Raw genomic sequence first — 15,389 nt, 5'->3', positions numbered from 1 at the left:
AGGTGTGTGGGCTTCGTCTGCCCCTTCGTGGGCTTGATAGTCTGCCCCTGCGTGGGCTTGATTTGTGCCTCTTGATTTGTGCCTCCTGCGTGGGGCCTGTTGACACCTGTACTTTCAGAGGCTTGATCTGGTGATGTGTCGTATATTGTATTAGTACTTGTACTCAAAAAAAAAAGCTTGATCTGGTGATGTGTCGTATATTGTATTAGTACTTGTACTCAAAAAAAAAAAAAAAAATTAAATGGACTTGATGCCAAGACAACATTATAGGATGCCACTCCATTTTACAACTCTCCCTCCCTTATAGTTGCTCTTACTTGACTAGGAAATGGGAGTGATGGAATTATCAATTATGTACATAGACTCCATAGTAGTCCATATGCGGCCATCTCGTGCAGTTCTTTGGTTGCATCCTCGTGTTTCTGGACCAATAAACGGTGCGGTAGTCTTGAAAGGTCTGCATCGCATGTTCCACGCTTTTGCTTCTGGTTGGTTGTTTTTTTCTGTGTATTTTTTATTTCAAATTCTATTGTTCGACTTATCAGTCTTTCAATCCTCCAACCATCCAAACCAATTTTATTTTGTCTTTGATTTATTGATGATTAGTTTATGTATTGTTTTTTTTGACTTCATTCAGTTGATTTCTTGTTTGCATCTGACCAAAGATAATTTGGGTATCATGCTGTTGTGTGGGTTAGGCAGCAGGTGTTTAGTAACTTGGATTAATGGCTGCTTTCAAGGATGAGCCAGTTCTTGGAATTGACTATAGACTAAAGGAAGAGGGACTAGACAGGGCAGGTTTGGTGAGAGAGGAAGTTTGTCAGCGAGATATGGTTCCTACTGCAGGCAATTCCATTCACAAGTCTGGTTCTAGGCCACAGCTTGACCTCAGCAAGGCTGCCATTCAAGGGAATTCCGAGGAGAGGGATCCTACAATTCTGTTGCCTAATCAATCTGATGATATCTCCCATTTGGCTCTTGATATTGGAGGTATAAATACAATACTTCATCTACTATTCGTTCTTGCTCTTCTGGTGGCTCAATTGTGATTGTTGTTGCTTTTTGGGATGAACTTGGACTTCTCTTCTTTCCAGAATGACTATTATTCTTGGGTTACTGTATCTTGGTTATGGTATCTTTCTACTTTTGGAAGAATGGGGCTGAGTAGGGTGAATATGATATTCTCCATATTCAAAATGGTTTTTTCATTGTCTTTCAATTAAGTAAAAATGAAGAGAATTACATTGCATGAATCCCGGTGCTGCTTCTTGTCTCTCTTTTTTTGGTTGGTTGGGAAGGGGGATGGGGGAGGAGAGCTTGTGCTATGGAATGGTTAATGATTTTGTACGCACTATTCTGTGTATAATTTGAGAAATCTTATCTAGTGTTCTGTTGATCCCGACTTTCAGTACCTTTGCCTAGAAAGAAGAATGTTTGTCCACACTCCACTATCAGTCTGTATTCAATTGTTTATAATCGAAGTGGGCATGAGAATTTCAAAACTTCGAGAGAGATTTTGATTTATACTTCCTTCGTTTCCTCCAAAAGAGAAGTAAATTATTTGTATACCTTGGGATGTGAGAAATACATGTGGGTATATATATCTCGAAATTCCCCCTCTCCCCTTTTCTGGACGTGAAAAATATTGAACTGTTACTCTCAGTTAGCATTCATATAGCATAAGTAACGACTGACCATGGAGAACTATTTCAACAATAAAAATAGGTTGACTGCTGGAACAGCGTTAGTCTCTATTTTAAGATTGACATAACATAAGCCTTGAAGCCAATGCCAAAGTTTTTGTATTAGCTACAAAACTTAATATGCTTTAATGGCTTACTGGCAGGGTCTCTTGTCAAATTGGTCTATTTTTCAAGGCACGAGGACCGATCAATTAATGACAATAGGAAGAAGACTATCAAGGAAACATTCGGAATTACCAATGGTAACAGACGAAGCTACCCTATCCTTGGCGGGAGACTGCATTTTGTGAAGTTCGAGACGAGCAAGCTTAATGAATGCTTAGATTTCATTCATTCTAAGCAGCTCCACCGTGGCGGTACATCTATTACCTATGCCCTTTTTTATTTCTTTTATTTTCTTCCTTCACTGCTAATAGGTTAGATGGCTCAAATTCAGCATGATATTATAGTTTGTTCTGATGGCATCGAATCTATTATTTAGTTGAATTTCCCTGTTACTTTACCTCAACAATTTACACATATTATTTTGGATAGGACTGGATACGCTTAGTTGGAATTCTGAGGTTCTGTCCATTGATGATGCTGTAATTAAGGTATGGTTTGTGTTTATGACTACTACTTAGCATGTCAGGACTCTGGATATTCATTTGTTTTACATTTGTTCTGTGTTTAAATTTAATGGCTTTGTAACTTTGTTGACCCTATGCATACCTTTTAAGAAAATAAACATTAGTTATTTCATGTGAAATAGCTTACCGGTGAAAACTCTGCATTTTTAGGCACCTGGTGTAATAGACATGACACGAATGTCAGAAAAGTTGATTTCCTTGAAAATGTTTTCCTGTAAGGGTAATTGAACATCTTCAGAGGAACGATTAGGAGCATAAATTACATGGAAGCCATATGAAAACTCTCTGCATTTTTAGGCACCTGGTGTAATAGACATGGCATGAATGTCAAATAAGTTGATTTCCTTGAAAATATTTTCGTGTAAGGGTAATTGAACGTCTCTCAGTGGAACGATCAGGAGCATAAAGTACATTGAAGCCATATGATATTTCCTTAATACTTGTTCATATGTTTGTGTGGTGGTTTCTATAATTCTAGCTACTTGCTTCTTTGTTGACAGTTTTCCTTTTTTGGGAGAGAGATGACTTTGAAATGATTAATTGTATATCTATACTTTAAGAATGTGAATCATATTAACCAAGTTGATTTTGTGTGAAGGCCACAGGTGGCGGAGCATACAAGTTTGCTAACGTTTTCAAAGAGAGGCTTGGGGTTAGTCTTGACAAAGAAGATGAAATGGATTGTCTTGTGGCAGGAGCTAATTTTTTGCTTAAGGTAATATTTTGATGCAAACTATTTTGTTGTTTCTAACATATTGTTTTGTTTTTTTGCATGTGAACAAAACTTCTAATCCTAGGTTGGAATGGTACTTATCTTTTGACCACTTGTTTCATCCCACTAGTTATGGCAATGTCATTCAAAACTTTGGCTGCATTCATTTTTCTGATTTGACTTAGATTATTTTAAGGAATACTATAGCACTGTAAATCTATGTTAATCAAATGTTCATGTTCTCTAACGCTTTTTTGAGCAGTGATGTTCTCTGAGGCTTATCTGTGGTATTCATGGTGCAATCAAGAAAAATCTCCAAAAATATGTTTTAAATTGGAAGTTAATGTAATCATTGACTCCCCTCCCTTCCCAACACTTTAGAATGTACTTTGTCTCCTTTTTCATGCGTTCTTCTTTGGTTTTATTTTTTGGGAAATGCGTTGGTGCAATAATAACTTTAATAGATGCATTTTTTTAATTTCCAAAAACTTGACCACATTTTGAGCAGGCCATTCGTCATGAAGCTTTCACACACATGGAGGGTCAGAAAGAGTTTGTGCAGATTGACCATAATGATTTATTCCCTTACCTTCTGGTTAATGTTGGCTCTGGTGTTAGTATGATGAAGGTAAATTCCATTCTGCCCTGCAATTCATAATTGGAATGAGCTTGTGTCTCATGGATACTCTCATACTCATAAAGTGATTATGTGCTCTTAAATTTTCATAGGTTGATGGGGATGGGAAGTTTGAAAGGGTTAGTGGAACGAATGTCGGTGGTGGGACTTATTGGGGCTTGGGAAGGCTATTAACCAAGTGCAAGAGGTTACTTGGATCTTCTAATCACATGTTTTTTTAGAGAAATTCTTTTCTTTGAATTTTGTCAATAGCCTTACTTTTCCCTATTTCAGTTTTGATGATTTACTCGAGCTAAGTCAAAGAGGCGATAATAGGAGCATTGACATGCTTGTTGGGGATATTTATGGTGGTATGGATTACTCTAAGGTACATATGGATTTTTAATGGTTTTTCTTTTGTGGAAGGTGTAAAAGATGTGCCCTGTAGGATGCATTTGTCATTGTATCCGACATTGACATTCATCGAAAATTTCAGCATGAGTTCTTGTATTCCTGTAATTCATTACTCTGACTGAGTACTAACTGTGGGTTAAATTGTAACAGATTGGTCTCTCTGCATCAACCATTGCCTCTAGTTTTGGCAAGGCTATTTCTGAAAAGAAGGAACTTGAAGACTATAGGCCTGAAGACATTTCGCTGTCCCTCTTGCGGATGATTTCGTATAATGTTGGGCAGGTAAGTTGCAGAAAGAAAATATTGTTTTGGGGTTTCCAACCATATGATATTTACATGATGGAGAAATTGTATTCCTATACTGTGGGGTTGGAGAAAGATTTTATTTGCTATGCTATTTCTTTGTGTTACGTAATATTTCTTTCGGTTTTTCAGAAATTAGCTGCTAGAAAATGATCATGTATGTAATTATGTATTATATGATGTCTTATATGGTGTACAATTTCTAGTTTAGCATCATTTCTAAAGCTTCAAGAGCTTATTTTTCCTGCACATGAATACTGTCAATTGTCCCCGTTATTTTTAATTAGAAATGGCAGTGATTAAATCTTGTTAGTCAGTTGGATCATGGAATAAAGTAACTTTTTCTTGCCAGACATAAATTTCTTCTGTACAGTGAATTCAGTGCCTTCGGGAATACTATCAATGTGACTCTGGAGAATGACAACCCATTGAGCCAAAAAAAATAATGGAAAGAAACAAAAACACGAGTTATTGGAACATTATATTGATTCATGGAAGAGGATCTATTTTTTGCAATTCTGAGAACTTACTATCATATGCTATAGGATGATGAATTTTATTCTGTAATTATTTGTTTCTCTTCTGGATTTCATGCTCATCAAAGTCCAGCAATTAAATTTTTTTCTTGTTGGGTCATTATGCTGGCAAATCTGGCAGATAACCAGTGTAGATGTGGTGCTTAATATTTGATGCCTTGTACACTTGAACCAGCTTTCTTTCTATGTAGGTCTCATACCTGAATGCACTGCGGTTTGGTCTCAAACGAATCTTTTTTGGAGGCTTTTTTATTAGGGGTCATGCTTACACCATGGACGCTATCTCTTTCGCTATTCATTTCTGGTAATTCTTCTCTTTTCAGGATTTGGACTTGACACCATAAGCTCAAAGCTAGAATTATTTTATTTTCACTAATTCTTTCTTCTTACTTTTTTGTCTACAACTCTATATTTCATAATAGTCTTATGGTGGAAAAATTTTCGTTTCTTAATATTCACTCTGTTTTGTAAGATCTCAAATTGTCATATTTAGGTCAAAAGGAGAGGCCCAGGCAATGTTTTTGCGGCATGAAGGGTATCTGGGAGCTTTAGGTGCATTTATGAGCTACGGAAAGCATGGTCTGGATGACTTGATGGTGCATCAACTAGTTGAAAGGTTCCCAATGGGTACGCCATACACGGGAGGAAAGATCCATGGTCCACCTCTTGGGGATTTGAATGAGAAGGCAAGTTTAGTAAAGTTGGCAAAACTTTATTTATATTGCCAATAGCTTGACTTTGATGGGTCTAGTCAATTGTGTTAAGATTAGTTACTTTGTCATTCAACCCAATAAGTTAACTTGTTGGTTGGGGCACTTCACATCGTTTATACAAATTCTAACACTTCCCCTCACATGTGGGATGGACAATCTGTCAGTCTAGCATGTGCACAACAAAAGAGGCCCGACACCAGGACTACTCACATAAGGCCTTCACTTGGGGCAACAATAAATACACACAAAGGCCCACACTTGGGACAACAACAAATAGGGGTTTAAATTGCAGTAGCTAATATTTAAACCCAAAAGCTCCAGCTCCCGATACCATATTAAGATTAGTTACTTTGCCATTCAACCCAATAAGTTAACTTGTTGGGTTGAGACATTTCAGATCATTTATACATATTCTAACATATTGTGTTTTCGGCTTTCGTCTTTTGTGTTGACTCTGAATCCAACTTGATGCTGAATAGGTTGGGTTTAGGCGTTCGTTCTCAATCAACTACCTGGAAATTACTGTTTGGCTATTAACTCTATGATTTTGAGTCTATGTAAATATTCTATGATAGGAACCCTTCCATATATTTTTTTTCATTGTTTCATGATGAAACTCAGCTATTGCATAGCTTAGTATTAGGCTCTTATCTAAGCTACCTTCTTGAGAGGGTAGTTGCTCAACCAATGTTATCCTGTCATACAATTCTTTTTTCAAGTTTACATGCAATGCAACTCATGTTATTGAAACATATAATGCCTTGCTTTTCAAGATGAAACCTGTGATACCTCACTAATGAAACCTGTACCTTAAAGGAGTTTCGTATTAGATCTAGGATACCTCCATTACACTGAACCCATGAGCTGAAGAACCCAAAATTTGCTAGATATCAGCTTGTTATGCTCTTCTATGGATAAGTTTTTGTATCCTCAAGCTTTATCCAACGGTTCTCAGATGCTTTTCAGCAAGATAGCCATATGGATCAGGGCCTTTCTATTGTAGGGCATAGAAGGCTAGTTAGTGATCCATCTTGAAACTAGTAGATGGCTTGTGAAGCCACGGATTAGGTGATTTATGCTCAATGTATTGTGGTCAATAATGATCATCAAAAAATTATTAATAAAAGGATGCATTTTATACGTCCATGGTGGAATTATCTCTAAGAAAATTAATTCTAAGAAAAAAATCCGTTTCCTGTATTTTTGTTGGGCTCCTTGCTCTCACCACCCCTTTTGCCCCATTTAACATAGTGAATTATGTATCTCATGGATTTATTGGGGCTTACTCCTCGCCATGGGATACGATGTAAAAGAGGACGTGCATTATGTGAGCAATTAGCATAAAATTATTATGATCAAAGCTGTGAGTCTGAGAAGATTATTTGTGCACAATCCATGTGATTGCATAATTTTCCACCTATGTCACGTGTTAGCTCTGCAGAATGATTTACTTAGCATATGAACTGACATGGTAGGATTGGATTAGACCAGGGAAAAACTAGAATCTCTGTGTACATAGTTTAGAGTGGGTAAACTATATGTTATGTACAACTAGGCAAGTTATAATTGTGTGTTTTTTTGTTGTCCACGCCTGCAATTTGCTAATGATATTGACACAGGAAGGTCCCACAAATTTTGGTTTCCTAGAACTGATGAGGGACGAAAATAACTATAGCATGATGATTTTCTAGTGTCCTTTTTTGTTGTTTTATTTCAAACATTTGGGGCATCATTGAAGAATATATTCCTGAAGCAACTATCTGTCACATATTCACTCTCAAATAATTGTAGACCAATTGGATGGGTGTTGAAGGAATAAAGGTCGGAATCTACAAATGGTTGTCATTTCACCTGTAAGTGATGAGAGAACATGGGCATCCTTGATCTAAGAGACTGGTGCTACCATCAATGAGTCGCCCTAATATGTATTTTTTTTAAGCGAAGACCTATCTATAGGTGAACATGTAGCTCAATGTTAGAGTTGCGGGAGTGCGTATATGGGTTTCAATTCTTGGAAACACTCTCCACATATTATTTGAGGGTAAGGTATGCGTATATCCTATTTGTCCCAGACCTTGCCCACCGCGGAAGCCTTGTGTATAGGAGTTGTTTACCTTTTTTACCTGTATCTAGGGTTTATCTCTCATATGTCAAATACGTTACTTGTGTTAGATCTCTCTTGTTTTGACAAAAAGAAAATTTGAAAATTTTTTTTATGCTATGTTTGATGAAATAAGGTTTCTTGTGCAATGTGATTTAAACATAAGATTTCTCTAATCCTTTCAAAAATATACTTGTTTGGACAATCTGCTTTCCCCTTAGAAAAGATTTGCAAATGCAGTTTATGATGCAGATTTCATCATCATCAACCGAGCCTTTATCCCAAAAAGTTCGGGGTCGGCTACATTAGTATCTGAGAACATCACCAAGTATCCACCATGTGTATTTGTTTTCTCCATTCATTTCTATCATGAATCATACATTCATTAACTCCTATTAAATTCATATAATTTCGTATTACTTAAACCCATGTCTTTTTAGGTCTTCCTCGCCACCTCCTACTCTCTCCTAAACAAATTCTCTCGTTCCTACTCACCGCTGCACCGCTATACGATTTTCTCGCAACTTATCTTTAATAGGTGATTGGGTGTTAACTTCTACATTAGATCTAATAATTTCATTTTTTATCCTATTTTTCCTAGTGTGACCACACAGCCAACGAAGCATTCACATTTCTACAACATGCATTTTTTGGATATGTTGTCTCTTGATAGGCCAACACTAGGAACTATACATCATTGCTGGTCGAATAGCTAACCTATAGAATTTTCCCTTCAACCTTAAGGAAATCCTTCGGTCGCATAAAACCCCGGATGCACTCTTCCACTTACTTTACCCGTTTTTAATCTTATTAGCTACATCGTCACTTATGTCTCCGTCTTCTTAGAAAACCTATCCAAGATATTTAAAAGCCTTACTTTTTGTTGCTGAAAGTTTGTGCAGATTTCGTGGATGGAAAAGTTTGTGCTGAAGGGAACTAAAATCACTGCTCCTGTACCAATGGCTCCAGCGGGAACAACTGGACTTGGAGGTTTTGAAGTACCTTTATCCAAAGGCAGTATTCTGCGTTCTGATGCGAGTGCATTAAACGTTGGTGTTCTTCATCTTGTACCCACTTTGGAGGTGTTTCCACTATTGACAGAGGCAAAAACGTACGCATTATTGCACTTGTTAATATTTTACTTCTTAAAACTCTGTAGTGCTTCTTTTGCACTTCCTTAAGTAGTTGGGTATATCATCATCTGAGGTTTTTTTTCTGCAAAAACAGTGATTCTTTATGCTCCCTGGCCTGGATAAAATTTTTGCATCAACCATTCGAATGTAGCTTTGTTAAATTATTAATTTCTAAACACTTCATCAGTAGATCTGATTACAGAGAGTAAATTTGAGCTAGAACTGGAGAGCAATTATACTGTCCATTTCCCTTTCACATTGAGCTACAAACAGTAACTGGAGTAAAAGCTTGTATGGAATTCAGCTGTAATTACTTCATCTTTTCATGTTATGCCATCAGTGATAGCATGCTTGAATATGCTAGCTGTATTCTTGCTGGTTGTTATACAAGATCTTTTGTAAAACATTATTTATATTGCGTTCATCCTTCTGCTTTCTAACATAATCTTGTTGAAAAACTGACAGGTACGAGCCTAACACTATTGATCTCTCAGACCACAGTGAGTTGGAGTAAGTTGTCGTTAGCGTTTTCTTATGGGGAACTCCTGAAGTTTCAATGACTCAGGCTTAACACGTCTGGCTGTAGACGGAGGCATCTTTAGCTTATTTGAGATGTGCATGCTGTTGCAGGTATTGGTTCACTGTGCTGTCAGAACACATGCCAGACCTTGTTGATAAGGTAAACTCAATTGCATCATGAAACCATTACGGTCTCTCTCTCTCTCTCTCTCTCTCTCTCTCTCTCTCATTCACACGTAGATGACATCCCATTCACCAGCAAATGCTCAAACATGCACACACACCAAATTTAAAATGGCAAATGAATTTAGCATATAATTGGCTCTATCAAAAGCTTTCATCTGAAAAGGAATATGAGTATGGACATTCATTTTCCACCAAGGAGGCATCCTCAAGGTTCAGGTTTTCGTTGCATTATTATGTAAAATAGCGTTGATAACAAGTTTCGAAACTTTCAGAACGTCTTGTTCTGTATTCATACTGATTTGGTTTCCGGATAGAGATGACTAAACTTGAAATGTTACCATCGTTTTGTTTGACTTGTAATTTGAGAAAAAGTTTGATTTTAGTTACTTGGTAGTAAAAGTCCTTGAATTTATTGGCAGTGTTAAATATGGTGCAACATTTGCATGTTTGATTCCCCGTCTACTTTCTTATATTCTTCTCTAATTATTTAAATGATTTTTTTTGTGATCATTTGAAAAATTGGGTGTTGGATTACCCTGAAACCATTTGATGATTGGGTATTTTGATGTGAAATATCATAGGCAGTGGCAAGTGAAGGTGGAACTGATGATGCTAAAAGAAGGGGTGAGGCATTTGCTCGTGCATTTTCTGCTCACTTGGCTAGGTACCAATGCTCGGCATATTATATTCATATTTGTTGGATTGTTCTTGCTATTATTATATTTATATTTGTAGTACGGTTCTTGTAATTATTATAGCACTTTGTGAATGGTTAAATAGTGTGTTTTTGTCGTAATTTATCTTACTATATTTTCTTTCTTTTTGAGGGTTAACGCTGAGCGATATCTGGGAGGGGGACAATAGCTTTGGCTGTTATGATAATGAAATTAGGTCGTAAGGTACAAGGTTCTATGTGAGAGTACAGTACATTCTGGTCCAAAAGCAGCATTCTATTTTATGTTCACTTTAAAATTTAGAGAATAATACTGATTACCAACCCTTTGTTCCTCCCATTGGTTTTGCAAATGCCTTTAGTCATTTATCTGTTGTTGGACTGTGAAAGTGTGATCTTTTTTCTTTTTCTTTTTTTTATCGTTATGGTTCTATTGTTGCTTATTTTTTGTTATAGCTGGTGTTGATCGATAATTTGAAGACAAAGTGTCCACATAAATACATGTATGTGCCTTTCAAGTTTACCAAGTATGATATCCTTAAATAGGTTGATGGAGGAACCTGCTGCGTATGGAAAATTAGGACTGGCCAATCTTTTGGAATTAAGGGAGGAGTGCTTGAGGGAGTTTCAATTTGTTGATGCCTATAGAAGCATAAAACAAAGGTAACTGTAATTTTCTCACATAAGATACGGAGATGACATTTGAAAATTCCTTTTAAATTTAGTTATTTAATTTCATCTCTTCCTCTTCTTTTTTCTTCTTTTTTTTTTTTTCCTGTTTCGTTTTCTTTATTTCCTTCTTTTTTATTCCTTTGATATTAATGAAATGCGCTGAATCATTTCTTGTGGAAGTGGGTGATATGTATTTGGGTCGTGCAATTTTTCCGTATCTGTTATTTACTGTGAAATCTATGCATACATCTGTGCAATGACGTGCTTTTTTGTGGCAGTCCATTTCTTGTAGATTTTTAACTACCCACTCGTTAAGTACTAAAGGATATGCATAATGCTTTAATCCATGAGAAATAAATAGCATGTATAAGTGTTCTCTTAGCAGGAAAAGCATTATTGACATTCATTGTTGCTTTGCTTGATTGGCATTGTTGGTGGTATGAGTTTTAGCCCTGGTAAAAACTTTTTCCCCCATGAGACAGTCCTTTAGGCTATAATTTCTTATTATAATACATGGTGGGTCAGTGTATATCATATGTTATGTGTCATAAATCTATTACTCATTAGCTTACGATCAGTGAATTGGTTGGACTCATTTGAATCAGGCATTGATTGGATTGGTGCACAGATTTTATATTTTTCTTGATGCCACTTTAATATTTGTCTTTCCACTAACATATTTTCTGGTTATCTGAACATGACAGGGAAAGTGAGGCATCCCTTGCTGTTTTACCTGATCTGCTGTTAGAACTTGATTGTATGAATGAGGTACTTGTTATATTCCCTTTATCTCCTGCCCTGCCCGGCCTCAATCATAGAGCCTTAGTGACTAGTTAATTAATTACATTAAAAAAAATAAGTAAATTAATCACTAAGGAATATCTACCCTAAATCGGGAAGATTTCAATTAGGATTTAGGACTTCGTTCTGATTCAGTTCATTCCTGCATAATTTTGCTGAAGTGTATTTACCACTTTAGAGCTGATCACCTAAAACTCTGAAATTTCAGGAAACTAGATTGCTTACCCTAATTGAAGGTGTTCTAGCAGCTAATATCTTTGACTGGGGATCCCGTGCATGTGTGGATCTTTATCATAAAGGAACAATAATTGAGATATATCGAATGAGCCGCAACAAAATGCAAAGACCTTGGCGGGTTAGTGGAGCATAATCATGTATTCCATTTGGAGAATGCTTGATTTTCTTTATTAATTATTTAAATTCAGGGGCATAAAAAGTGTTCTTGTGATACAGGTTGATGATTTCGACGTTTTTAAGCAAAGAATGTTAGGGTCTGGAGATAAAAAGGCTCCGCCACATAAGAGAGCCTTGCTCTTCGTTGACAATGCAGGTGCTGATGTAGTTCTAGGGATGCTCCCCCTGGCACGGGAGCTTCTACGGCGTGGAACTGAAGTATGTTTTCCTTTTCATCTGCGATGCAAATGAAAGCTATTACTGTGGTAACCAGATGTCATATAACATAACTCACCCGTATGCTTTGTTATTCTCCGATTATTTAGTTTGAATGCCAACGACCACTTGGATCTACGAACGGCAAAATCTTTGCATGGAAAACTTCTCGTAATCACTGATCCAAAAGTATCATATTTAGTGTTGTGTGTTTTCCTAATATGTCCCCTCTAATTCCATGATATTGCGTTGGTTTTCCAAATTTTAGGAAATTGGTACATATGATGCTTGATGAAAAAATTTGAACTGAAACTGATATAGGTTTGCAGGCCTGCGTGAGGATGGTTTGGTATTTTACAGTGCTGAGTCGGCAGAGTCGTTAGGTTAGGGAAGTTTGTTACATAGGTGGAGGTTGTTAGGATAAAAAGTAGTGTGGAGAGAGGAAGGATCATCCTGAATTTTAGAATTATCATTTGGCTTGTGAATTAGAGTGCTAGTTCCTCGAAAGCTAGTTGGTTATGGGCCTTGTGGCCATTACTATCTTGTTTTTCTTCATCAATCACAATTCTATCAATTTTCTCTTTATTCCATATTCTAGCTACTGTTTTTTGTGTTATGTTGGGCTCGGTTCTAATCAAGTGGTATCGGAATTGTGGATCCTTGGCATGGTCAAGACGAGAATAGAGGAGCATTACTATCTTGTTTTTCTTCATCAATCACAGTTCTATCAATTTCCTCTATGCTTGCCTCTGATGATTCAATTTGAGACTCTAATTCCTGCTATTGGTTCTATTCTAGGCCTTTCCTATTTAACTACTGTTCCAAGGATGAATTAAATGTACTGATAATGAAATTACTTTTCCAGGTTGTCCTGGTGGCAAACTCACTCCCTGCATTGAACGATGTAACTGCCATGGAGCTTCCTGAGATTGTAGCGGAGGCAGCAAAGGTTAATCGCTTTCTCTCTGTATATAAAATGATTTGACGACTTTCATCTCTCCATTTGAATAGTTTTGTTGACATCCTTAACTCAAATGGCAATTATGGTTATTTTGATGTCATTACTCCAAGAAATTTGATTGGCTTATATTCCTATTTTTGTCGGTAGTAAATTTATCGATTTCATTTATCTTCGTTTTTTAACAAAAATATTGTATGCCTTATGTTAGTGCTTTGGTAATTCATATCTACTACCATAGTCACAAAGAAATGATTTAGCCTTTTTCGAGCATGGTAATGAAGGTCTACCACTCAGGACCCCCTAGACCTGGCCCCCACCCCTCACATGTTGTACTTATCATCTAATTACTACTATCTTGTGTGCTTCTTGATGAGGGACTTGGTTTCTCAGGTAGCTTCTATTATATTATCAATATACAAGAATCAGAAAGTAGGAAAAATGGAAATTCATAATCTGAATTGAATGGGAAAGATAAAGCTCATAATTTTATGTCCTTTTGAAATTTGTTGCTCCTGATGCAATTATACATTTATTGCCACATTCTTGAATTTAATTCTTCAAACAAAAAGTGGGAATTTTTTTTTCCCCTGCAGCATTGTGATATTCTCCGCAGAGCTGCTGAAGCAGGTGGTCTTCTTGTGGATGCAATGATTAACACCTTAGAAAAAGAAAATTCATCTTCAGTTCCTTTGATGGTTGTGGAGAATGGCTGTGGGAGTCCATGCATAGACTTGAGGCAGGTCAGCTCTGAGCTAGCTGCTGCGGCAGAGGATGCTGATCTGGTATGATACTATTTCCTGTTACTGAAATCTTGCTAATCATCTACTTTGCGTTTCCCTTGACTTTCTTCGTTTTTATGGTGTGCCATTCCACCACCATTGTTTCGAGAAAAACTATTGCAGTAGCCAATCAAATACATAAATGAGAGAGTATGATCACTGCAATACATGTTGTACTTTGTGCTATGCAGATTATCTTGGAAGGCATGGGCAGATCTCTTCATACAAACTACAATGCGCAGTTCAAATCTGATGCTTTGAAGGTAAATAATATGCAAGATTCCTCAAATAAGATGTCTCTGACTGTGAGAGAGAGAAGGGTTAAAAATGAAAAACTATGGAGGGGTTGCTTTTGAGTCCACCTTTATATTTGAAAAGTCCTTGCAAAATAGGTTTTAGTTGTTTCCTTTTGGCCATCTTGTAACATGTATTACCTTGTTTTGCAGCTTGCGATGGTAAAGAATCAGAGGTTGGCAGAAAAATTGATTAAAGGAAACATATATGACTGTGTTTGTAGATACGAGCCAGCCAATTGAAGATTCAGGAAGTTGAAGTGTCACAGAAAATCTAAGATGAAGAGGCATATGCTTGCGAGCTGAAAAAAGAGGGGTTTGGGAAGCAAGCCTAATGGAGAGAAAATTACAGTAACAACTCTAGCTGCTGACGCAAAAAAGGAAAAAAAAAAAAACCTATATGTTGTAAAATTCTGCCAAGATATGAATGAAAATGGAAAAATGATTTCATTTCCATAACTCATCTTTCTGTTCATGGTGGAACGGTCTTTAGTGATTGGATTCTGCCTTTATTAATGTTAAGAAAGAAGATTATGTAGTTATAAAGTAGATAGACTCTAAGCTAGGACCATAAACACCCATTAGCAGGTATGCAGAAGACATGTAAGTTACTGTTATGTGGAAGGTACCACTGCTATATATGGGAAGTGTTATTGTAATGGTCAACAAATTCTGGGTTTTCAAATTTTGGAAAATAGGTTCAACTTGTCATCTCAAGCCTTAAGAGAGTCTTTTGTGATTTTGACAGTGTAATCAGTGGTGTTTCTATCAATATCAATACTTTTTGTTTGGTCAACTTGGATATCAATTTCATCTGCCTGGAATTACGGTTGTTGTAAACTCAGTTAACATTGTTAGAGTTTTTTTTTTTAATCTCCATGCTAGAAACTTTGACTGAATGGCCTTTTGTGTAAGACTTTTATGTCTTTAAGAAATTGGAATGATATGTTAGAGAATACTTGGATGCAGAGGCTGAACGGTAGTTGTTGGCATCGGCCCGGCCCGGGCCGGTTTTTTCGGTCTTGGGCCTAAGCTT

At 36.7% G+C, this 15,389-nt stretch overlaps 1 protein-coding gene across 5 annotated transcripts; it reads left to right on the top strand.

The window, feature by feature from the left end:
• Nucleotides 1-280: 280 nt before the first annotated feature.
• LOC119985700 (pantothenate kinase 2-like) lies at nt 281-15,019 on the top strand. Of its 5 annotated transcripts, none has more exons than XM_038830032.1 (23): nt 281-455; nt 703-990; nt 1,847-2,059; nt 2,238-2,296; nt 2,931-3,047; nt 3,553-3,672; nt 3,774-3,868; nt 3,955-4,048; nt 4,225-4,356; nt 5,105-5,217; nt 5,407-5,599; nt 8,630-8,838; nt 9,326-9,370; nt 9,491-9,539; nt 10,147-10,229; nt 10,785-10,901; nt 11,615-11,678; nt 11,920-12,066; nt 12,165-12,323; nt 13,186-13,269; nt 13,875-14,063; nt 14,252-14,323; nt 14,507-15,019. In XM_038830032.1, exons 2-23 carry the CDS (start codon nt 726-728, stop codon nt 14,594-14,596), a joined length of 2,709 nt encoding a protein of 902 aa, XP_038685960.1. In that variant the 5' UTR covers nt 281-455; nt 703-725; the 3' UTR covers nt 14,597-15,019. The 5 variants fall into 5 exon arrangements, with proteins under 5 accessions (XP_038685960.1, XP_038685958.1, XP_038685959.1 ...); XM_038830030.1 differs by having other exon boundaries at nt 699-990; XM_038830031.1 differs by having other exon boundaries at nt 281-488.
• The last annotated feature ends 370 nt before the right edge of the window (nt 15,020-15,389 follow it).

Source organism: Tripterygium wilfordii, chromosome 19 (assembly GCF_013401445.1).
Source record: "Tripterygium wilfordii isolate XIE 37 chromosome 19, ASM1340144v1, whole genome shotgun sequence".
Classification (NCBI taxonomy): Eukaryota; Viridiplantae; Streptophyta; class Magnoliopsida; order Celastrales; family Celastraceae; genus Tripterygium; species Tripterygium wilfordii.
The sequence above is the reverse complement of the archived record's forward strand: the minus strand, read 5'-3'. Positions and strand labels throughout refer to the sequence as shown.